Source organism: Phaenicophaeus curvirostris, chromosome 2 (assembly GCF_032191515.1).
Source record: "Phaenicophaeus curvirostris isolate KB17595 chromosome 2, BPBGC_Pcur_1.0, whole genome shotgun sequence".
Lineage (NCBI taxonomy): Eukaryota > Metazoa > Chordata > Aves > Cuculiformes > Cuculidae > Phaenicophaeus > Phaenicophaeus curvirostris.
The window spans coordinates 24415805-24441479 of NC_091393.1; the positions used below are offsets into that span (position 1 = coordinate 24415805).

The window sequence follows — 25675 nt, forward strand, 5'->3', positions numbered from 1 at the left end:
TTTCTTATCAAAAACATGTACTAAGTTTCTGTCTGCCACACTCCTATTAGGAGATTTAGTTTACTAAGGGCACAGTGGAGAGCATCAGCATATTTTGGCATGGTTTTGTCTTGTTTTCTTAGTTGAGAGTGGGAATTTTATCTTTAGAAGCATTGTCCATTTTTGATTTTTTGAAGGTCCCTTCACCTTTTTGATTTGGTGAAGAAAAAGAGTTTATTTTACTCTTTGCAGTTCTTTGTGCCTCATGATGCTTTCTATGGAAAATAATTTAAAATTTGACAATTTATTGGACTTTCATATGCGTATACTAATTCAACTATGTGAATGCCAGTTGGAATTTAAAACCTAGCAATATACATCAGATATTTTAAAATCATTCTAGGTGTTATTTTGGAACTTTAATACTGTTGCAGAATTAAGATGATAAGTATTACATAAGCATAGAGAGTTTACTAGTATTTTAAAAGGTAAAAGTGAAAATCTGGACTCCAAATCAGAAAAGCAAATGGATGAACAGTCCTATTTATTTATTTCAGAAACCTTTTTTTCTGTTTCCACATATTCTAGGTGTCATCAGGCCTTGAAAGAGGTATTTTCACCTATCAAGGTGATATACATGGAAAAGACTTCGGAAAATTTATGCTCCAAAGACAAGGTAAATGAATTCATAGAGCTTTAATATTTATAATCTCTTTGGGTCTTGCAAGAACGAATTCAACAAATGACTAAGCTGTCTAGCTGAAGTAAGCATGTTTATTTCAAGCCATTTTTATTAAAAAAATAGTGAAACATGCATATTTGAAATACATAGCACAAATCTTAATTAAACTTTGCTTGAAACTTAACTATCTTGTGGTTTTTAGTACAGTAACCTAATAAAATGACTACGGGATGCTCTTAAAGAGAATGCTGTGGTAACTTCTTGCTTTTCTGTAAGCATCTTTTTGAAAGTAGCAGGGGTGTCATGCAACACAAAGGTAGTTTCTGCTCAGATGTGTAAACTGCAGTTGGAATCATATAAGGAATTAAAAGGACTGAATCAACACTGATTTTAATAGTGTCATTTGGAGAGTTCTTGTTGCTGGTGGATGTTTTCAGAATGTGTATGTATTTAGATAGAATTTTACTTCGCTGTTGAAAATATGAAATGAGTGACTGAGGTATATTTAAGTAATTTTATAAAGCAAAATAAAATAATGTAACAGGTATGGACTCAAGTCCTCCAGGAGCTGTTGAAAATCTAGTTATTTTGCCCAAAAATGATTTTATCATAAAAAACTAATAAACCACTTAGTCATTAAATATTTACTCATAAAATAGTTTGGGCAAATACTATATGTAGATACATGCATTTTCTGATCATGGAGCTATTGTAGAGTGGTTGAAGCATGGCAGATGTATAGCAAAGTATAGGATTAGGAGGAGGAATCAGCCTAGCTGATATATCTGTAGCAGAGTATCTACATTTCATAAATTACATTGGTTCTATTAACTTCATTGATGCTGTATCCAATACCCTTTACAGTTCTGCCAAATCTCCCTTGTATTTCTTTGCTCTATTAACTGCTGTAATAGCAGTTATTCTATGGATACTCATCTTGGCCACCTCTTAAATTGCTATATCTGTTTAGTCACAAGGGGTGGAAACATTGCTCTTCAAAGCAACAGCCAGTTACTAAAGCCAAATGCAATTTCGGTTTTCACAGTGAACTCTTGTGTGGGATGGATTATTTATCTGCCTGTACTTTGATGGAGTCCTTATCACTGTAATATCTAAGTTGTTTTTTCTTTCTGATTTTAACAAGCATACTGTAAAAGTAGAACATCGAGATTTGTTCAAATGTCAGTCTTGTTTAGCAGCCTTTGATATCTCAAAATAGTGAGAGTATGATTAGTTGGTTTTGTTTGCAGGATGTGTGTATTTTTGTGGGTTTTTGTTTTTTTTTCTGAAGCCAAACTATCCATGGTTTGCAAGCTACCTAATGAAAGCTTGAATCCATGTATTTTAGAAGTGAAATTAAAAACTCATGGGGGTAAATGAAGGACAAGCAGAGTGACAAAGAAATAGTTACAACATTCTCCAGTGGATGTGTTCTGTGGTAGTGGAAAACGTTGTCCTCATCACCATTTAGAGTTACAATATGAAAGCTCTATTTGTGTATTCCTAAGGCTAATAAGGAGCTAAATTGTCCAAGTCACACATACATTCCTTGGCTGAGGGCCTCTAGTCTTCAGCTTTGACTGCTCAGCAAAAAGCTTACTACAAATGCACATACTGTCTTTTTATAGAAGTTTTCTTTATGTGATTGCTAGATAGGCACTGATTTTCTACAGGTTGCTTGTTGTCTATTGAAAAACCTGCACCTAAAAGGAAACAGCAAAATTCCAGACAACACTGCTCCATACCCTCTGATATTCAAGAACTTCTTGCTTTGTTTTTTAAATTTATTCTGTTCATGAATATTCTGTTGAGGTAATGATCTCATATGTCCTCCAGCTGAAGATTTAACATATTTCCATTATTTCAGGAAGTTAAATTTTTTGCTGTCTTTACACCAAGCCAGAAGTATGCATAAACTATGCATGCACCGGTGCATACATAATGTAATACGATATTCTTCACCTGCAAGCGTACTTCAAAGAACAGCATTTACTGAGAAGTACTTGTATGAATACTAAATGTGAAATACAATCCATTTAATGAAAAATTCCCTGTCACACAATATTAGAGAAAGACCAGCTCAGTGGATATGCCTAGTCTTGAAACTTAATGACATGTAAACAGAAACAACTTTTATTTCTAAGTAGAGTTTATCCTCTTTCCGAAGATATTCCATTTGCTTGTAACCTTAGCAAATAACCCAAAGGGCAAAGAGATCTGTATGTGAATCTGCTTGAGGAGTGCAAGTTGTGACACCAAATTATTTAACCTGTTTTGCCATTAATGGGGGGCTTTTTCTTGTTTTGTTATGTTTTAATAACTGAGTTTCTAAAGGCCGCAAGTCAGCAGCTAGGTTTAGATTCTGTAATTGCTGAGTGCCTATGAGTCGCTGCTACGGTTCTAGAAGATTATTCTAAAATCTTCACCTTGCTTATTCCAGTCTGGACTGTCACTTAAAATTGTATGGAAATCTTGTTTTGTAAGAAAAGAAACTTACTTCACCAAATGATTATTTCTCTATGCTTATTTTCTTTGGGGAAATACAATGACCCACTTCTCTTTCCTTTTTTTATTCTTCAAAGTACTTATTTAGCTTGTCTGGATTGAGATAGCAACTATTGACAAGAAAGATGAAATATGAATAATTAATTTACATCTGTGATGTATTAACTCAATGTCTGTGAAATGCATGTTCATCTCTTGAAATTGATCAGTTTTTAAAATCATTGAACATCAGGAGATGTGAGTTTAAAATTTCATTCTGTAAAGGTGTTACCCTTCCTCCCCAGATCATTTTGCATAACCTTCATCATTCACAAAGAAACTTTACATCTAAAAAGGATAGTCACAGGTTCAGAGTACAAGATGGCTATGTGTTAGCTAATGAATAAATAGATAGCTGGGACTAATGAGCTATGAGACTATGTATTAATACACTCCTGACATTCACAGAGTCTTTGCCATCCAGCCCATATCAGTCAGGTGAAGGTCTAGGCTCTGATGCTCCTTGGAACCTGCTGCCTTCCTTTCTGTGTGGATATTCTTTCTCTTAATTCTTTGATCTGCTAACCATCCTTGTCTCAGAAACTACTAGACCAGACTTCATTGAATTTATACTGAGTCTTATGTATGAATAAAATCAAATTATCCAGAATTGCAGCAAATTTTCTCTTCAATAATGAAAAGCACACCCAAAGCACAGTCTGAACATGATCAACACTAAGGGAGATACGGGCACTCTGGAGCTAGCTACTCCAGTTACCAGGCAATTGGGAACGAACTCTGTTCCCTCTAAGAGGGCTGAAGGCTCGGCAGCTCAGCTGAAGTGCATTTACACCAATGCACGCAGCATGGGAAATAAGAAGGAAGAGCTGGAAGCTGTCGTAGGGCAAGGAGCCTATGATGTTGTTGTCATCACAGAAACATGGTGGGATGACTCATATAACTGGAGTGCAGCTATGGTGGGGTACAAACTCTTCAGGCGCGATAGGAAGGGTAGGAGAGGAGGTGGGGTAGCCCTCTTTGTAAGGGAGGACTTGGACATCGTTGAGATGGATTGTGGCGATGAGGAGATTGAGTGCCTGTGGGTTAAAATCAGAGGAGCCCACCAGAAGGTAGATTTTGTGATGGGAGTCTGTTACAGACCACCCAGCCAAGGAGAAGCAGCTGATGAGCTCTTCTATAAACAGCTGGGGTTAATCTCTAAATCAGTGCCTCTCGTTCTTGTGGAAGACTTCAATCTTCCTGATATCTGCTGGAAGTACAATAGAGCAGAAAGGAAGCAGTCTAAGCGGTTCCTGGAGTGCGTGGAAGACAACTTCCTTGCACAGTTGGTGAATGAACCAACAAGGGAGGGTGCCCTCCTGGACCTGCTGTTTGTGAACAGAGAAGGCCTTGTGGGGGATGTGGCAGTAGGTGGATGCCTAGGACAAAGTGATCATGAGGTGATAGGGTTTTCTGTTCTAGGTGAAGTGAAGAGGGTGGTTAGTAGGACAGTAGCATTAAATTTCCAGAGGGCAGACTTTGATCTCTTCAGAAGGCTGGTTGGCAAAGTCTCATGGGAGACAGTACTTGGGGCAAGGGAGCCCAGGAGGGCTGGGAGCTCTTCAAAAAGGAAATCCTAGCAGCTCAGGAGAAAGCCATCCCCGTGTTCCGGAAAAAAAGCCGGCGGGGGAGAAAGCCAGTTTGGTTGAACAGAGAGATCTTGAGGGATATCAAGAAGAAGAGAAATGTTTATGGGCTCTGGAAGAGGGGACAGGCCTCTTGGGTGGACTACAGGAGGGAAGTGAGATTGTGTAGAGAAAAAATCAGAAGGGCTAAGGCTCAGCTAGAAATCAGATTGGCAAAGTCTGTGAAAGATAACAAAAAATCTTTCTATAAATATCGAAATAATAAAAGGAGGACTAGGGAGACCATACAGTCCTTATTGGATGCAGAAGGAACAACAATGACAGGGGATGAGTGGTGGTAAATGGTGTGAAATCCAGCTGGAGGCCAGTGACAAGTGGGGTTCCCCAGGGCTCAGTGCTGGGTCCAGCCCTGTTCAATGTCTTCATCAATGACCTGGATGAAGGCATCGAGTGCACCCTTAGCAAGTTTGCGGACGACACTAAGCTGGGTGGAAGTGTCGATCTGCTGGAGGGTCGGGAGGCTCCAAAGGGATCTGAACAGGCTGGACCGCTGGGCAGAGTCCAATGGCATGGGGTTTAACAAGGCCAAATGCCAGGTCCTGCACTTGGGGCACAACAACCCTGTGCAGCTACAGACTGGGAGAAGTCTGTCTAGAAAGCTGCCTGGAGGAGAGGGACCTGGGGGTGTTGGTTGACAGCGACTGAACATGAGCCAGCAGTGGCCCAGGTGGCCAAGAAGGCCAATGGCATCTTGGCTTGGATCAGAAACGGCGTGTCCAGCAGGTCCAGGGAGGTTATCCTCCCTCTGGACTCAGCACTGGTGAGACCGCTCCTCAAATCCTGTGTTCAGTTCTGGGCCCCTCACCACAAGATGGATGTTGAGGCTCTGGAACGAGTCCAGAGAAGAGCAACAAAGCTGGTGAGGGGGCTGGAGAACAGGCCTTATGAGGAGCGGCTGAGAGAGCTGGGGGTGTTTAGCCTGGAGAAGAGGAGGCTGAGGGGAGACCTCATTGCTCTCTACAACTACCTGAAAGGAGGTTGTGGAGAGGAGGGTGCTGGCCTCTTCTCCCAAGTGACGGGGGACAGGACAAGAGGGAATGGCCTCAAGCTCCGCCAGGGGAGGTTTAGGCTGGACATTAGGAAAAAATTCTTCACAGCAAGGGTCATTGGGCACTGGCAGAGGCTGCCCAGGGAGGTGGTTGATTCACCTTCCCTGGAGGTGTTTAAGGGATGGGTGGACGAGGTGCTAAGGAGAATGGTTTAGTGACTGATGGGAATGGTTGGACTCGATGATCCAATGGGTCTCTTCCAACCTGGTTATTCTATGATTCTATGATTCTAACACTTCTCCAGTGCCAAAGCTGTAAACTTCAGTTAAAAATATCAAGCTTAGTTACCCCAGATATGTTACTTAAAAACTGTAGAGATATAGAATATTCAGTTACCTCTAATACTAGTTTTGAGAAGCAAGTATTAAATGTGACTCAGTTATCAAAAAGTAAGAACTTAAAAAGAAATTATCTAAGTGTAAGTTTATACCTGAATTTAACTGTATTATTACACAAAAAATAGTATTTAAAATTTTAAAAAAATCCACCAAGAATTGTTTATTATTAATTTCAAACCACTGTTTTCTTTTAGCTGAATTCTTATTAGATATTTGATAATTTTTCTGCTGCTTATACATTAAAATATATCCATTGTATGTGCCACAATAATATCTTCGAGATATAAATTAAAGAGTTTATAGATCACAAGTTTTTTGGTTTTGTTCTTGGTTAGAACTTTAAATAAGAGTTAGAATGTTAGTCACAGATTTTTGCTGATATAAACTGACTACAATGAGTTTGATCATTACCATATTTTTTAGGAATTACTCCAAATAATTTGAAAAACACACGTGGATTGTGAGAGTAAAGTATGAAGATAGTGATAACTGCATGTAGTTTTCTAAGCATCTATCACTTCATCTAACCAATTAAAAAAAACCCAAAAAGCATTTAAATAAACATTTCTTAATATTTTCTTAATCATGGTAACTACTAGATTCTGTCTGCCTTTAATTTCCCTGCCCATGGTAGGGAGGTTGGAACTAGGTGATCTTTAAGGTCTCTTCCAACCCAAACTATTCTATGATTCTATCATTCTAATTTTCATTGGTCGGAGAATGTCCAGTGCATCTGTAATACAATGCAAATACTTAAAATAATGCCAACAGACCTTCCACATCTTGGATGTTGGGACAAAGATTGGATTACTAAAGTCCAAAGATTTTTATATTACAATGTTTCTACACTAAACCAGTTCAATATTAATTAAGATACTCCACAGTAGTGTGGTAAAGCTCATTACATGATCCCAACTGCAACAGTAGTAGATTTATTAATTTGTAAAGGTTTGCCTTCACCATTTCTGCAGAGAAATATACAGAAGTCTGAAGTGTGATAGAAGATTAAGGCAGTGAAAAATGTTGAAGAACAATATTTTTTCATGTTTAGTGATCAAACCTGGGAATGCTGAAATTCCTATGGACATTGTCTTCATTTTAAAGGGAACTTAATTCCTTCCTGTAATTTAATACATTTTGTAAAATAAATTGTGCAAAATGTATTACAATATTAGCAATTGAACCATCTAAGTTTAAAAAAAAAGAACAAAACCTTACCTCGTTCCTTTTTCACACAGAGATTAAACTTGCTGAAACCATTGGACAATTTGCTTCTTTCTCAGTTTTGCAACTTAATCAGATATTTTAGTGGAGTCCTGAAATACCACAGTGGCTGTGTCTGTGCTATATAACTGGTCTGTGCTTGAGTCCTGAAAAGTTTGTTTGATGCTGTCTCTGTCAAGGAGGGTATCATGATGTTTGATGTGGTCTCACATTGCTTATTGTTTCAAGGCTGGATATTAAGACTACAGGCATAGAATACTTTTTGCAATATTCATCGGTTTTTTTTGCAGAAGTTATATGGCTTAACTTTATTAAATTAGTGACTCATGAGAGGTGTAGTTCATAATTATTTTACTTGTTGAATATTGTTGTCAAATCATTTGCATAATTATCGATACATTATTAAGTGTTATTAATAAGGTTTATATTACAATACTGCAAAATAATTATTCCATGTTTTTAAACAAAATTCAAGACACCATTTTCTTCCATTCTTGAATAAAAAGAGAACTGTGTGATAGGAAACATGGGAATTTTATTTCTTCCTTTTTACTTTCATTTCAGGTCCTTTAAGTGCAGACACAGACCTTTCAAATCACTACTATGGTACAAACAGCAGTTCTGTTGCAGCTGCCATCCTGGTACCATTCTTCGCTCTAATATTATCAGGGTTTGCATTTTACCTCTACAAACACAGGTATTGTACATGTTATTTATTCAGTAACTTAATAAGCTTTTTGTTTTAATTTTGATTGGTAGGTGCAACTAGGGAACACAATGCTAAGACTTTCAAGAACATCTGTTCTAGACAGACAAACATATCTATGTATTCACGCTAAGCTGTTCTTAATGGTGAACAATTGGAAAAATGAGTGTGATAAGGAGCAAAGATTTATAAAACTTTTTTATTCGTTAGTCTGAATTTGACTGAAATCTGAGATTATATATTTTAAAGCTTTATTAAATTGAATATATGCTGCTTCTGTCAAAATGATTATAAGTACTAGTTACACAAGCTGAAAAATCCACAAATCCCATAAGGGAACAGCCCAAAATGATACTACAGGACATGCTGAATAAGTTAGTGGATACTTCTAGAATTGGCATCGCTTCAGCTGATAAGAAACTTTTTCTGTGTCATTAGGTAGTGGAATAAATCCAGCCATCTTGTCTGAATCTTGTTTTAAAAACTTTATCCTTTAAACTTATGTTCATTATGAGCGCGATTTGGCTAGAGCTTTTGGGAGCATATCTTATTTTTTTGTATTGAGATACCGTAGTCTCTGATCTCCCTGTGTTATTTGTAGTTTGCAATGTGCTGATTAACAGAAATGCTGATTTTTAATAACATTGTTTTAAAACTTTTGTTGTATAATCATGGCATCAAGAGTATTATGAGATTTTAAGAAATCACATAGACCAACTGAAGTCCATCATTGATCGCCCTTTGATAAACTGGATTGTCTATGGACTTCAACTTGTGAACTCCAGTTAAAATTATACTATGATTCTACGATTCTATAATGTCCAGCCTAAATCTCCCCTGGCAGAGCTTGAGGCCATTCCCTCTTGTCCTGTCCCCTGTCACTTGGGAGAAGAGGCCATCACCCTCCTCTCCACAACCTCCTTTCAGGTAGTTGTAGAGAGCAATGAGGTCTCCCCTCAGCCTCCTCTTCTGCAGGCTAAACAACCCCAGCTCTCTCAGCCGTTCCTCATAATGCCTGTGAAAAGGTTAATAAAGCTGTATTGTGATAGAGGGGTACACTGTGATTCCTTCTGTGAAGTTTGTGTTGTCCTTCATGATCAGTGGAGATTCTATTTTCTATTTGTTAGAAATATATATGTATTTAAGAAAAATAAAACTTAAGTGTTTGGATCAGCAGCTGTAATCTTAAAGTTTATGGTACTGCTGGTGCAGCATTGCAGTTCTACCTACCTTAATCTAATTAGATTTACTTGAAAAAGGAGATATTACTTATTACTTAATCTTTAAAAGAATATTCTTCCTTTTTATATTTTGAAACAATTTCTTCCTTTAAATAATTGGTTTAGAGGGATTATCAGTACCATATTGTCATGAGGAAATCAACATGTTGTTTACTGCTATAAAGTAAATACAGATCCCTTCCTCTTCAAAAGAAAGTATGTTTCAAAGGAAAGAGAACAGAATCTGTGACTTTAGAAGGGACTTTCTTGAAATTACCTTAAGGACCAGAATAACAACATGAAATTTTCACTATGATGTGATGGTAGTTATGCCCCTAGAGGTTTTCTATATCAGAGAACTTGAAGGTCTTCTTAGGGACAATTTTATGGATGTTTCTTCTGTGCCTCTGTCAGATTAATATTATTTAGTTAGAATCAGGGTTGTTAAACCTTTTCTAAATATTTTCTGTACCCTTTATCTTACAGACAGGGATAGCTTCAGGAATGAAGACAGCCTATGAGTCTTTTGGAGCATAATTTAAATATATTTAATTATTCACACTAGCAAAATTCTTATTTAAGATTTCTAAGTATCTTTATTACTTCTAAAATGAAAGTTTGCAGAAAAAGACATATTTACGAGTAATAAAATTATTTGTAAGCCATCAGTTTCAATTACTGATGTTTTTCCAGTGATACTTTTCCCTATCTGCTGGCCAGAACAGAATCATTTTCTAAAAAATTTGGATTTTCAAGAACCTTTTTCTGCATTTTGTTGTTAGTTTATTTTCTAAATTACTTTAACTTTATTAAGAACCAAGCATCTACATTTTGCACTCCTTCATTGGCTTCCTTGCCCTATTTCAATTACATGTATAAAATTTTGTACCGAATTTCCTTCATATATTTGTTTAGAAACTTGCAGATGCTAAGATATTTAAGGTTAAAGTGATAAAAATATAATAGGATGTAACTTTTTAATAATTTAATTATTGGCTAAATATCGTCTAACAGAACTTCACATAAAAATGTGAACATCCTTGAATTTTTCTTACGTTCTTCATGGTGGTAAAGCACTATCCAATACAGAAGAGTTTTTACTGAAAGATAATTCTCTGCACCCTTTGATACACAAATGTCAAAATTTATATGAATATTGGTTAGGATCTGATCGATCTGATTACATATGTTTGGACATACAAAATTTCTGTTAAGGTATTTATTGCTTGAAGTATTTATAGAGATAAGCAGGCATGCTATGGCTGATCTATCTGGAATAACTGAAATTACTGACCCTTATCTGAAATTATTACTACTAGCACTGCAACACGTTCTGGACGTTTGCTTTATCAGTGCAAGCGCTGCCTGATTGAAGCTATACTGGCTGTCTTTGCACTGACTTAGATTTTGTAGTCCCCAGGAGACCTGTTACAGCACTTCAATGCTAACTTTCTGCTCTGGAATGGTAATAAACAACTGATAGCAGCAAATTACCAAGCTGTTCCATCTACCTGTGCCTGAAAACATCTAAGTCAATAAAGTCTGTGGGTGTTTATCTCAACTAAAAACTGAGATACTATTGAAAGGATGAATTAGGAGCCACTCATCTTCATCTTTCTATGTACGCCTAGTAATCTACTCCTTTCAAGTCTTGTAAATTGACAGCTTGCATTGATCTTAATCAGAACATTTGCAAATATGGTCCAGTTGCCTTCCTAGGTACACTGTAAAACTTATTGTAGGTAAAATACTAACTCTCTGGAGAATTCAATTAGAATATGAGTGAAAGTGACCAAATAAAATTTAAAATTAAAGATCTGTATTTTTATCATTAATATTAATACTTTAGAAAGATAAGGATATATATTTGGACACTGGTAAGGTGTTCATTTAGTAAAGCTAGAATAATATTTTCCAGTCTGTGTAAGTATTCTTTTAGGGTTAGACTACCATTCTAAAACTGAAAATACAGTAAGAAAATATCAGAATTGTTACTACTGATAGAGAATAAATTATAAATGTTACCAGTTCCAACTTTACTTTTGTTTGTACTTCCGTTGTACATTGCTTTACTTTTGGCTGCCAATTTTGGCACTTACAATAAGCTATGAAATTGTCATTCTTTTGACATTTTTATCATGGAAGATGTATGCCTTTTTTTTTTTTGGGTATATTTTCTCTTTGCTTCATAGTATCAGACTAGGAATGCATCTTCTTCAATTTATGCTTGTCTTTCTTTTTAAGAACCCATAACATCCTTTATGGGCCTTCTTTCATCACTTTTAGACAGAGTTGTGCAACTTCTATAGACAGAAACGAAACATTATACTTAAAACTTGCAATACTTGTAGAATGATCGTTTCTAAGGGTTGCTAACGATGATTTCCTGTTTTTTTTTTTTCCCAGAACAAGACCAAAAGTACAGTACAATGGGTATGCTGGACATGAAAATAGTAATGGACAAGCTTCATTTGAAAATCCCATGTATGATACAAACTTAAAACCCACAGAGGCAAAGGCTGTAAGGTTTGATACGACTCTGAACACAGTTTGTACAGTGGTATAGCCTTCAGTGCCCAATATGACTGATTCATAGCCATACCTCTGATGGACAAGCAGTAATTCCTTTGGTGCCATATACCAGTTTCCCTTCTTCTCTTGGCTTTGCTGCTGTAATCTTTAACATCTTCTGTCAGCCTACATGCAGCTAAATTTTCTGGTAAAATCGTGTCAGTCTTCTGGGGATCAGATGAAGAATATTTTTTCATCTTCAAGTTGGATCAAAATGCCTGGCTGCATTTGCTGCAAATCAAGGCGCAGTTTAAGGAAGACTGCCGACTCACACCAATTTGTCATATTTAATGCCTCAGACTTTCATATTTGTATGTGGCTGGATGCCTTTCAATGCATTCTTCTGGGCACTTGGATAAATCCCTTGAGTACTGTGACAAATGATAACACCTCAGATTATCCCCGGGAATATTCTGAAGAAAGAAAGCTCTCTTGAAGGAGAAGACAACCTTCCTTGAGGCTGCATACACCTGCAAATGCTTTACCATTGAAATCTTGCTAAAATTTAAAAAAAAATATTACAGTGTATCTCATACCTAGGGCAGTTTGCCGATTTCCCAATCAGCCGTTATATTGCAAAATGTTAATGCACAATTTTTTTGCACTAGAGTGTTACGGATGACTGAGTAAGATACTGGTAAAAATATACAGGGTTTCTACACACGGTTCATTGTATATAGACATTCACTCACTCTTTGCCAAGCAAAGCATTCCACAATAAATTTACTTGGAATATTATATTATGAGCCCCGTGCTTAGCACCAGTTAAAATCTTGTGCGATAGAGAACAATATTTCTTTTGTCAATCTTTGACTAAATTTCTTTGTAAACATGATTATAGGTCACTGGAGACTTTCAGCCAGAACAAGAGCCCATTTCTAAGAAACTTTCATTGCCAGTATTGTTTTCTTCTGAAATCAATCATCAGTCACCATTGTCAGCATCATACTATTTAACAGCAGGGGGGTTTGCAGCTATTGCTGCTTGCCATGTACAAATGTGAATAGTAATTTATTTTAGATAGCTCATAAAGCCTGTGAGCCTGTGCTCATAATACAGTCTTCCCTTTTGCATTTTTTTCCATTTTTTCCTGTAATATGACATCATTTTCAGATGTTACATGGAACTAAAACACATTACAGTAGCATACGTAAACCCTGTGCAAATTGTTTATAATAAGCTGTCATTCAGTTTCTACTTTGAACAAAGACAAATTTTCAACTATATTTGTTTCCTACTTCCTTTCAGTTTTTTTAAACACACTGCTTACTGCTTTTGTACTTACACTGTTTGACAGAGTTAGTTTGACGTTTGTAAATATGAATGACTGAGTACATCATTAACATTTACTTAGAATTAGAGGTTTTATTGAATGACAACAAACAAAAAAAATGCCATTGGGCAGATTAATTAAATTGAATTTTAAAATTAGGAAATTTCAGGAACCAGTGAAGCAAAATCTGGTTTTAGTCACACATGTTGAGCTCAGAAACCAGCTTTGCTTTTCTTTAAAATTCAGGATTGTTTTTTGTTGTTGCTCTATTTTACTTCTTCCAAATTTCACTGTCCTAATGTCCAGTTGCTATGAAAAAATGTTGAAAAATATTTCTAAAGTCAGTATGTGTGTAGGTCTGGCTGATATACACAAAAAAAAAGGTAATGTAAGCCAAATAATCGGTTTTTCAGCTAATGTTGCAGAACACAAAGAAAATTTCAAAGGTAACCCTCGGTCATCTTAACAACTCTACATCTGTTTGATGAAAAATACCAGCAATATAATACAGTATTGTAGGGCCTCCAGCTGTTATATTCTTCATATGAGCAAGAAACTCTGAAGAAAATTTAATAAATAATCCTTTCCAGTCAGTTCCTTGTTCATTTTGTTAGTAGTTATTGGCTTCCTTTTTTGTTTGTTTCTGAGATTTCATTTATCTGTCACATCTCAGAGCCCTTTACATTTCCTGAGAAAGAACAAAGTTGTCAGATCAAAATTTTTGTCCCAATCCTCTCCTGTGTAGAGGAAGTTGCTCTGCAAATGAAGAGCTTCCATAGGAATGATGGGACAGGCAGGGAAACTGTTGCATGATTAAAGTTTTGGCAGGTGTTCAGAATAAACATTTCTGCTTTGGAAGTCTTTCTGTAGCGGCAGTGACAGAAAAAAATTGGAGTATTGAAAACAAGTGCAAAAATCTAGCTAAGAAGCTATTATAGATGGTTTCTACTCCTGATCTTGCAGAGTATTCTAGGTCCTAGAAAAAGAGAGTAGTTAAATTATTTGATCTTTTGTGTTAGAGAGCCCAGATCCTGCAATTTATTCAGTGGTTCATTTTGGGTAGGTTACATAAGGAGTTTCTATCCTGGGTGAGACTTCTTTCACTCAAAATTGCAACGCACTGACAAATTATCCTAAGACGTTGGTTTGGAGTATTTATAAAGCGAGAACTTCAGGTTGGGAGCCAAGTCAAAGGAAGTTCTCACAGTTTTATCAGTTCTACCCACATCTTTCAAATGCCTCTCCTTCTCTGCTATGTTTGAGTCTTCTGTTCAAGTTGGATGTCTTTCTCCTGAAGTTCTTTTTACAGAGGGCTGTGTATGCATGCACTTCCATATGGTGCTTCATCAGAATAAGACTCTTAAAATGTTGTGCAGTGGCCAGGTTATGGCAGCCAGGAAATCTACTTTCTGAGATATATGCAGAAGACTTTTTCCCCAGTGTTGACCAGATCATTACGACGGGCTAATAATACATGCTATATATTTTTTTTAAAGAACAGGTTATGTGCTTCAAAGCTGTTAAAAACTGCTGCTTGTATCACACATCTTGCCTTTCTCCAGGCTAGCTGCAATAATTTTTTTTCTTGTGTAAAATATTTTGTAAACAAAGAAAAGCTGTTATAAAAGAAAAAAAAAAATGGGGAGGGCGGGAGTGGGGATGGGGGAGAACGCCGGCATTATGATCAAGTCAATCTAATTTTCATTCCCAGTATTTCATTCTGCCATTTCACTACATGCTGCTGTGACATGAAGTAGGTGCAAAAGAACTTTTTGTACAGAGATATATTTTTTATGAAGAATTTGTAAAATTATTAAATATGCTGTACTTTTTTGATTAATGTAGGTAAATTGTTAAAAATAAATGTTTTTACAATACAAAGAAAATTGTAATTTTCCCAATAATGTAAAATTTACCATCTTTAGCTGATTTTCAGTTCTGATCCTATTACACATGTATTAATATTAAAGTGGCCTGTTAAAAATATACAGTATCCTCTTTGGAAAAAAAAAAATACTATAAAAGATTGTAATATAGCCTGTGCAATGCCACCCACCTTGAAAACAAATCAGAGTTCTAATTAAATATTTAATTTTAGATTTTCAGCTTTTGTGTGACCTATTCTTATTAACTTTTTTGTTTCTATTTACTTTTATACTTTTAGTTCTCAGATACTGATTTTACGTTACATTACAGGATCTTAATGTGGTCATTTTAAGTTCCCAGGCATTATGTGACTTGTCAAAAGTTTTCAGGTGCTGTATAGTGAGATGGGATCTACTTCCTCTTATCTTACTCTTATCATTCAGGTTTTAAAATGGGACTTATGCTCCTAAATCACTTGGTTGTTTTATAAAAAGTAACCTGCTTATTCTTCCACAAGCCCACATCCTACCTGTAGAGGTGATGGATCACATGGAGGCAGAGCTATTTCCCGTTCTAAAATCTGAGAATTAGTTCTATCACAAGCAAAAGTCTAACATACACTAAACAAGTGAACTATTTTTCTTTTCACTATTGACAACCTGCAATGCCAGCTTCTGAAAATTATTTCCCCTTATGATCTCTTGAAAAATGTGACATTATATATTTAATTTTGTACTCTAGAGAAACCACTCATAGAAAATAAATATTTTTTGCGTGCTGAGGATACAGTTATGTAAGAGCCACTCTCAGCTGAATCTGTAAAGAATAAAATTGTATGTTTTTCAGCTGGCATCTACTAGATCTATAGCAACAGGTAGGTCAACAGTATCAAAAGGATAGCATAACTATTGGTATGATTTACTCAAAATGGAAAATGTGTTTTATTAAAGCTACTTTTGATTTCGGACTCCCATAAACTATGTTAAATACACTGGTACCTGTTCTAGCATCATTACTAACTCAAAACCACAGGAGCTTGAATGCATATGGCTCAATGCTTGGGAGAACAGAGGTCAGAATGTCAAAGAGGAAGAGGTCTTCTGCAGAATACTGACTTTAAACAAGTAGAATAAATTCCTTTCAAGTATTGCCTGTAATGCACAAAAAGGAATAAAAGAAAGTCATGCTTTAGAGACCCTTTAGAGACCCACCTCTGAGGCCTTTCTTTGTGGCCTCTCAATGGCACTCTTCTAACATAAAATGTTTTCCACCAAAGAGCAGAGGATTGTACCAGACCTCAGTATGGCAGATGATAAAAGAATCAAACAACAGCTGGCATATGCTTAGTGATTAGTTATCAGGAGTTGATTTTATGTGATATAAGAAGGCAGAAGATTCTTCTAAACTGTTATACATATATCTGTTTATATAAATCTATAATTATTTTAAATTGCAGTCATATATAGTAAATATATAGAAATGTGAATATGCTTGGAGCCCGTCCCACAGGGGAATTTGAGCTCAGTTTTGCAATGTTTAACTTCCAGGTGTGTTTGTTGTTTGGTAGAAGCTTCAGCCTCAAGTTGTGTGCCTGCAAACTGTGAAGAAATGATGAGAGAGGTAAGAATTTGCATGTCAGATCCACACATGACAGCAAGCTGAGTGGAGCCAGCTATACTAAAAGGCAAGTTGTACTAATGTCAGCTATACTAAAGCCAAGAGGAATGCTTAAGTGCCTCACTTCTGGCCTGAGAAACACAAATCTTTCCACTACAATTCATAACAGAAATCACTTAAAGTTGGGCAGATTACTCATATCAGGGTTTTTTTGGGATTTTTTGGGGTTTTTTTGTTTGTTTTTTTTTTTTTTGCTGGGAAGCCCCAAAATATAATGGATAGGTAGTGTTCCTTTTCCCTCTTACATCCAACAGTGTTCTGATTTGAGTGGGAAAATTAAACATCAGATCAGAGGTAAGATATCTTCCTTAGCCTAAGAAGAAAAAACAGGTTGTTAATCATAAAGACTGCTATAAGAATTCAGAAAGCAGGTGCTAGGAAATGTAAAACAAAACAAAAACGCAAGTCTGAATAAAATCTTTTTAAGAATAATTTAATATTTTCTAAAATGTTAAAAATTCTTAAGGACCCCTTAAACCTCCAGTTCAAACATCAGACAGGCTTAGCAATGAAATGTTTTTGTAAATAACATTATATGTACATTCTAAGTTGTGGTGGGTTGACCCTGGCTGGATTCTAGCTGTCCACCAAAGCTGCTCTGTCACTCCCCTCCGCAGCAGGACGGGGAAGACTATAGGTCGAGATAAGGACAGGGACAGCACTCAGCAGTTATCATTGTAGTTAAAACAGATTCAATAACAAGCTGCCCAGGGAGGTGTTTGAGTCACCATCCCTAGAGTTGTTTAAAAGATGGGTAGACGAGGTACACAAGGACACGGTTTAGTGGCAGATAGGAATGGTTGGACTCGATGATCCAAGAGGTCTTCTCCAACCTGGTGATTCTATGATTCTATGACTTGGGGAAATTGGTTTTATTTATTATCAATCAAATCAGGAGAATGAGAGATAAAACCCAACCTTAAAAACACCTTCACTCTCTCCTTACCTTCTTCCTGTTCTTAACTTTAATCCTGATTTTCTCTACCTCCTTCTCACTGGTGGCACAGGGGATGCAGAATGGGACTGTGGCCAGACATTCCTCTACAAACTTCTCCAATGATCCAGCATGGGCTTCCCACAGGGTCACAGCCTTGTTCAGGAATCCTCCTGCTCCAGTGTGGGACCCTCCATGGGCTATAGGTGGATATCTGCTCCACTGTAAACCTCAATGAGCATTACGGGGACTAGCTGTAGGCTAGTAGACCTAAGGATTTTTAAAAAATTAGAAAAACATAGAACTTCTATTTAGCAGTTCTAGAAAAATTATCTGAGTAGCCCTTGACCATGAAATAATTTTGAGTCTGTTTTTGAAAACAAAGGAAATTGCGGAAGCTATTATTGTGCTAAAAATTAAAACCAAAATAAAACAAAACCAAACAAACAATAACCCAAAACCCCAAAGAAATGACCATTCACCTTAAAATTAAAAAATTAGGGGAAAAGGAAATCAGACTGTGGTCCTTTTGATAGAAAATAAAATGACAGGGTAAAATTAAAATCTTGTCAACAGATTTTATAGAGAAGGCTTCTTGTCACCCAAATCTCATTTAATTCTTGAAAGTCTGACTGATCATGTAACTACTTATGTATTAAATTAAAAAAAAAAGAAAAAAAAACTGATTTAGCAGCACACAATAATTAACAAATAGAAATAGAGAACAGCAGTAATTACACAAGAAGTTGATTAAGAAATACCTCTCAAGCAGACAATAGAGAAATATCACTAAACAATATTGACAACATTGGAAAGAGTCCATGGATCTGCTGTTGGACCTGATGCTGCTCAGCAGTGTTATGTAAATAAGAAAAACACTGGAGGATTATGAAAATGAAAAATGTAATGATGTGGCACAATTTGGTCTGGTTGGTAAGCTATTTAAATAAAGTATCTTTAAGGCAAATTTGAGAATAGTTGAAACTAAGAAATAAGGACTTTGAGGTCATCTTTATAAAATGAATATTAGGTCCTAAAAAGTAGTATCTCTGAAAAGGATTTACAAGTGTATTAACTGTGATGCTGCAGTAAAATATGAGGTATTGAATTACTGGATATAAACCAGAAATACTGAACAGGAAGAGAGAAGTGATTTTTAATCTTCCTGCATGTGAAGCCGTATTAGATTCTGTAGATATTTCTGCAGTTCACTTTGGAAATAGGATGTCAGAAAAAAAATGAGAGGGTGTAACAACATACAAGTGTGATTTAAGGTCTAGAAGACACCTTTAACAAGAAATCTAAATCTATTTATTTAATCAAAAAGAAAAGCAGTGGTGTACAACACTCCACTTCTGCCCTTTCATTTAAAGGAAAAAAGGCATGACAGACATCTTAGGAAATTGGAAATTGTAGCTAGACAAATTAAAAGAGAAAATTAGGCACACACATTTATAAGTGGAGAAAATAAACTTGTGAACTAATTTACTAGAAGAAATTCTGCATTTGCTACTTCTTCATTCCACCAAATTAACCCGGGATGCTTTCATTTAAGATAGACCTGAGATCTACATTAGAGATCTAGTGGGGTTTTTCATGTTTCATGTCTCTGAATAAAAATAAATAGATAAATAAATAAGTAATAATAATAATAAAATTAACTCAATTTGGGATCTATGACATGTAAGGTATTTAATTTAGCTTTTATTATTTTCATTCTCAGAATCTAAATAATGCATCTGCCACCTCACTGAGTGAGTGAGGTAAGACATTGAGTTATGTTAATACCAGCATATTAAACATCATGACATTGGGGGCAGTTATCACAAATCAGTCTACATTTACACCACAAATCTCTTTAGATTTCAAAACAAAGTGATCACATTAACACTAAAAACTGGAAAGAATGCCTGGCTAATACTTGTGAAGTATTTGGGAAAGTAGCACTGCTGTATTTTCTAATATAAATACAGTCTTTCAGAGTTGAGAGGCTCTAAATCCTGAATTGTTGATCAAGAATGCTCATCAAAAGGAGCTCTACTGTTATCCTGTTATAAAGGCTAGTAACCATCTTATGCAGCAATGGATTAGAATAGTAAACAAGCTGCACATTTGATAAGGAACTCTCCTTTCAGTGTCCTACAGACAGAAGTTTTTGAAATACTTAGCAGAAGATCATGTGCTCATTTTAGAAAACTAACCAAGTTTAGATGAGAAGCTGCTCATTCTAATATAGCTCTAGATAAGTCCAAAACCCAGGCGGGGCCAGTTGAGGAATTCTAAGGGTGTCTTGCAGGGAGACATAGTAGGTCTGTGCCTCCATATATGTAGTATCTGACTAAAGGTTGTTGGGGCAGTGGGAAGACAGTCCTGGGCTTAGCACAGTTCATCTGAAGTCTTTTAGTTACACTTTTCTTCTATACATCTTAACTATCCCTACAATACTCACGTAACTAAGTTTAAAAGTTTAGAAATCTAGCCTGAAGGAAAAGTGGTACAATATAACTTCTACCTATATGGTCAAATTACTCACTCTACCCAAAAGGCTAAACATATAGAATAGTCTGTTGGGAAGGGTTCCTGTCATTGCCACTAGGCTCAATGACTTATCAGGCTGGTGAAGAAGACCGTGTGCTCCATCTGGTACGGTGTTGATATAGATCATTAAGTAGGGTTCAGGGAAGAAAGTAAGCAAATGTGAATCAGAAGAGATGTGCAAGGTGGAAGAGTGTTCTATTATTTATTTTAAGATTTCCACAGGACACAGTACTTTTCCAGCCATGTGGTGGTTACAGACCTCAGGGTATATCCCATGTAGTTTTACTTCTACACCAGGAATCCATATATCAGCACACCAAGGTGGGTAATTCACAGACAGGCAACTTGGCTGAATTATTTGTAGGCAACAGCATGGCAGAAGTATGGTAGCCTGGTGTAGACCTCCCTCCACCTACCTGAATAATAGTTACCTCTTTCCCAGGTGTATTTGTGGTAACATAAGATCCTGGTTCCCTGCTCGTATGAATTGACTTGCAATAACGAAGAAAAGGCACTAAACCAGATTAATGTGTGTTCTGTCTGATACGTTTCCTTCCCAGAAACACCTGAAGACAAGATCTTGCTCATCTGAGCAGATATGCAGAGAAAGGTTGGGTTAGCAGGCACTGGTCATATAACTGAAAAAGTTTATGAAGGCACAGAAGGATGAGATGCTGTTTAGAGCCCTCTGGAAGTGGAAGAATACTCAGGAGAGGTGGCAGGTGGTCAGTTGTCAGTCCTGATCATCTTTGTTGGAGGAGTGAATCAAGAGGTGTGAGGGTGAAAAGATTTTTCAGGAACGTTTTGATTTGGAAAGGCTAGCTGAAGAATCTCCAGAAGCTCCTGAATCCTCCAGAGACATAGCTTGGTGAAACTGCCAGGTTTATGCTGCACATTTTGACATTGGAGAGGATATGAAATGGGCAAATTAGAGTTCACTTCCCTTTCTTCCACCACCACTACCCTTTTCTGGTGCATGATATTTGGCTTTTATTGTTTTGTGAGTACTAGGCTTTCGTTATGCATGCACACATGCTTGATTCTGTTCTTTATTTTCTTCCCCCATTCCTTTCCCTGTAACTCACCCTCTAACTTACTATGATTTTATAAATAAAAGAAAGGTAATTCATAAGAATTTTGTTTGTGACTTCATTTCAGGGAATAACAAAGCCTGGTGAAGATGGGAAATGTATCTGAGCAGTCAGGAGCAGGGTTTCAGAGCCTGATGCGGTGAGGCAAAGGTGAAGATTAAACAAAAGGATGGAGAGTAAAGGGAATGTAAAAGAAAGAACAGCAGTTTCATCTATTTGGGGGTTTGTTTGTTGTTTTTAACTACTGCTGTAATGTAGCAGGCCTCAACCTGCTGGCAACGTGACCACTGTGAGTCCACAACCTCTCTGGGAAATCTGTTCCAGTGCTAAGCCACCCTCAGACTTTCCTTATGATCAGGCTCTGATCCCCTTATTTCAGTTGGTGCCCATTGCCTCTTGTCCTATCTAGAGCTTCACTGGGGGCTCTTACGGGAGACAGTCTTGAAAGGTAGGACTTGTTGTTCCATCTCTTCATTGTTCCATCATTCTAGTTTAATGTTGTCTAGAAAATTGTACTGGTGGCCTATCCTTTGCCGATCAAGGCCTTATGCTTTGTCTTTCTTATTTCTACTTTCTTTGAAGTCTAAAGGATGATGAGAAAATGACAACTGTTCATTTCCTGAGTAGCTCAGTACTATGTCTCTCAGACAGCTTTGCTTAAGGTTTGCCATCTCTACTGTATTTTTTTTCATATCTATAACTTGCTCAAGTTAAGTGGCATTCATTTATTACCTTTCACTCAAAGAAAGCATTCACCTGTGTGCACTCGTTATCTCTTTCTTTCTCTCTTCCTCTCTTTCTCACACAGGCACACACATGCACATTCACATTTACTTTGTTTTTCCTTTGGAAAAAAAATCCAACACTTTTCCTTCTTTTGAACCCACGTGGTAGCTGGAAAACACATAGTAAGGATGTAAAGCAATTTTTTTACAACTCTAAAACCTATCCATTACAAAGCAGATAAAGTTTTGGTATCCTTAGCAATATTTTTTTATTTATTATAGTGAATTGCATTTAATGACAACTTCTTCTATTTGCCAAAAAAACTTGGTAATTTTAAATTATCCTTGAAGGAAGTCTGTCAAGTAGTCTATAGTAAATGGCTTATGGTCCGTATTTTCCCTCCTTGCATGTCCTTTCTGAGTATCTTAATTATAAGTGGTTTTAAAATTTGTTTTTAATTACAAGAATGGGATGAGAAATTGTATGCAAAGAAAATCTTCCCCATACTTTTGCTTATTTTTCTTCCAGTCATGTTTTCTTCTTCAGTGAGTCATTTCTTCCAAGGAAATTTCTGTGTTACTTCTGTTGTTCATACTCTAGCTGTTGGTAAAAGGTTTATGCTAGACTGAAGTAATGAACATATATTGATAAAGATTCAAACCTTTCCTGAGTAAGATATTATTGTGGGTTTAGCTACTTAATTTATTCTAAAATTCTACTTTAATATGAAGCCAGTGAAAATATGTCCATATTCATACAGTGTGTATGGAGGATAATATCTCCAGTCCTGCTGATGTATGTATGTTAAATCCAAGAATGCCAAACTCAGGTAGGTTGGAGGACACCACAGAGATGATTTAATCCCACACCCAGTTTAAGGCAAGGCCAGTTAGAGCACATACAAGGCCACATCTAGCTGGGTTCTGAATATCTGCAAGAATAGAGATTTCACAGCCTACCTGGGAAACTGGTTTCAATGTCATGTTGGTTTTGAAACTGGGTCAGAATTTCCCATGTTTCAAATTGTGACTGTCGTCTCTTGTCATACCATTATGAGAAGAGTCTGATAATGTCTTCTTTATGTATACCCATCCATTAGCTGAGGATAGATAGCAGAGGGATCTCCCTTTAGACTCCTTTTAAGGCTGTTAAGTTCTCGTAGCCTCTCCTCATGTGTGATGTTCCAGACAGTTACTGAAAGTAAACCCATAAGGCACCACCTATGTTAATAAATAAAACAATACTAAAGAGCAATCTCTGGTTCTCAGGATAAGCTGTCGTAGCACCGATTGTACTTGTTAGCTGGAAATCTAAATCTGCATCTAAGAGTGGAAAAGGTAGATAGGTAGCAGGGTCTTAAGAAGTCCTTTCAAAAATATTAAATTAGTTTAGTTCTAACAAACCCACTTGTAAACTAAGGGTCATTCAGAAGTAATAAGACTTTCAAAGAATATTTCTTGTTCAAAACCATTTCAGATGTTTAGTTACAATGCCTTTTTTTTCCCCCAGGTCCATTAAGTGGTAGTCTGTTGAATCCATTGTTTCATGGATTCATGAATCTCAGATTCATGATCTCACAGATCTCTTAAAAGTACTATTTTTAGACTCATAAGCAAAGATTTTAAAGGTCACGTTAAACTGAACTATTGATCAACACAAACCTAGAAATGCCTAATAGTTAGCACACCTGCTGCGTTTGCTTTCAGGTTTTCCATAACTACCTGCATTAACAAACTGGTATTGCTCAGAATGACATTTGCATGAAATACTGCAGCTGATGAAGGACAGGAGCTACTGTTTGTACTGTAAAAATTTTGCAAAATATACTAATCACCACAGACAATATAGAAAATTCTTTCAATTGCAGAAATGTTCAGAGCACAGCTCTCTTTACGCTCTCTTTACTCTTAATTATTTTTACTCATGCTCCACAAGTTTCAATTTCTGGTTCTTTCAGTTTTTCATGTGCTCTCTGCTTTGCTATAGAGACTCCATAAAAAGTTACTAAATTTGGTAGCAGAAATATTTCACCTTCAGACTTATTCTGTCTTTCAGTAATAAGCAATAAATCTTCAATCCATTTTGGGGAAGTTTTAAGAGAAAGGCATTACTGTAAAATACTTACACCTTTATGTTTTTTAATTAAGTTGAAATGGCTAAGCCATATATGTAGATAACTTACAATTACTTTTAAGAGTACTAAGCTTTATAGCAATACTGTGATTTTGTCCTCACATGGCAGTTTACTTTGTGTTAAGCTTTTCCATCAAATAGATTAATTTTCTGTTTCTAGCAACAGCTTTGCAGCTAGTTGACAACCTAAGCCAAGCCGGGCATCTCTGATAAGACACGATGACTATTATACTGTAAGCTTCCCTGCCACTTCAAGAAATTAATTTTGTGGACTTTTTGGCTATATTTTTCTAAAGTTTATTCTTTCTGTTTTTCTCTGTAATGAACATTCACTTACTTTTATGTAGCCTTTTTGAAACATTTCTTGCAATTTAGAAACATCAAGCAACTTGATTTACAGCTGACAGGCCATCTATGCTGCTTATGACTAAAGCAAGATGTTTTTTTCATACTTTGTTCATAAGATTTACATGCCAATGTCATGATAATTATCCAGAAGCTGGTTTTCATCTTCAAAAAATTTACTGATCTATGAAAGGAAATTTTGGAACTGGAAAAATTTTACATTTTGAAGTGTTGTTTTGATGATTTGATATAAAGTTGTTATCAGGAGAGGTAAAACTGGATTTAGACAGAACTCACCTAGAACAGATTTTAAATTAATATGTTTAATTAACAATGTATTCGTCCCACATACTTTTGTGTCCACTCAGCCTAACACTACTTTGGTTTAAGACTTGCCCTACTCAGACCAAGAAGCCAGAATTTATTTGTTAAACAATGTAAATTCTTTTTCTTACACAGGCAATGTCAAGGCCCAGCTCGGATTTTGTTGTAATCAATAAAAACCACTATGTAGGCAAAATAATAGAATTGTTGCATCCCATAGGTTTTGCCAAAATCTCCTAGTATGGAAATATGCACTTTTGTAGGGTTGAGGTGGCATTAAGTTGGCCTCATCCTTGTTAACCAATAGCTAAAATCCACTGTACTGTTCTACAGAATTTATAAAATGTACAGACTCCTCAGACAAATATTTGCACCTGTTTTGTGACAAGAACATGTTTTCCTAAAACAGAGGGAAAAGAAGAAGCAAGATTGACTTTTTCCAAATGGGACCAGTAATTTCTACTGTCGTTTCTTTTGGTAGGACTAGATTTTGTTTAGTTGAAATTATTTTGCTGCCTAGTGTCTATAGCAGTCTCCATCAAACTTCTTCCTTTATTTGATACGTAAGTGATAGTTGAACAAATATCAAGCTATGTTTAAATGAAATAATTCATGTAAGATATTTATAAACCATTATGTTATTTAAACTTAAGGATTCATGAACTTATGAAGATAGCTTGGTGATTTTTCCTCTTGTCTTCAGTTTCCCATTGAATTTAGAATAAGATTTTTAAAACATAGTATATTCTTTTTCTCATATTTTATAGTCATTTCAATGATTGTTGCATGCCATGTGGTTATAGAAGCAG

General features: G+C 36.2%; 1 protein-coding gene across 1 annotated transcript in view; it reads left to right on the top strand.

Annotated features, from left to right (window-relative positions):
* CSMD1 (CUB and Sushi multiple domains 1) overlaps positions 1 to 14197 on the top strand; it is a 1116699-nt gene extending 1102502 nt beyond the window's left edge. Inside the window, exons 68-70 of the mRNA XM_069851527.1 lie at positions 568 to 655; positions 8027 to 8159; positions 11795 to 14197. Of these exons, the coding sequence (XP_069707628.1) occupies positions 568 to 655; positions 8027 to 8159; positions 11795 to 11954 (381 nt within the window). The 3' untranslated portion in view covers positions 11955 to 14197. The remainder of the gene's footprint in view (positions 1 to 567; positions 656 to 8026; positions 8160 to 11794) is intronic.
* Positions 14198 to 25675: the final 11478 nt, after the last annotated feature.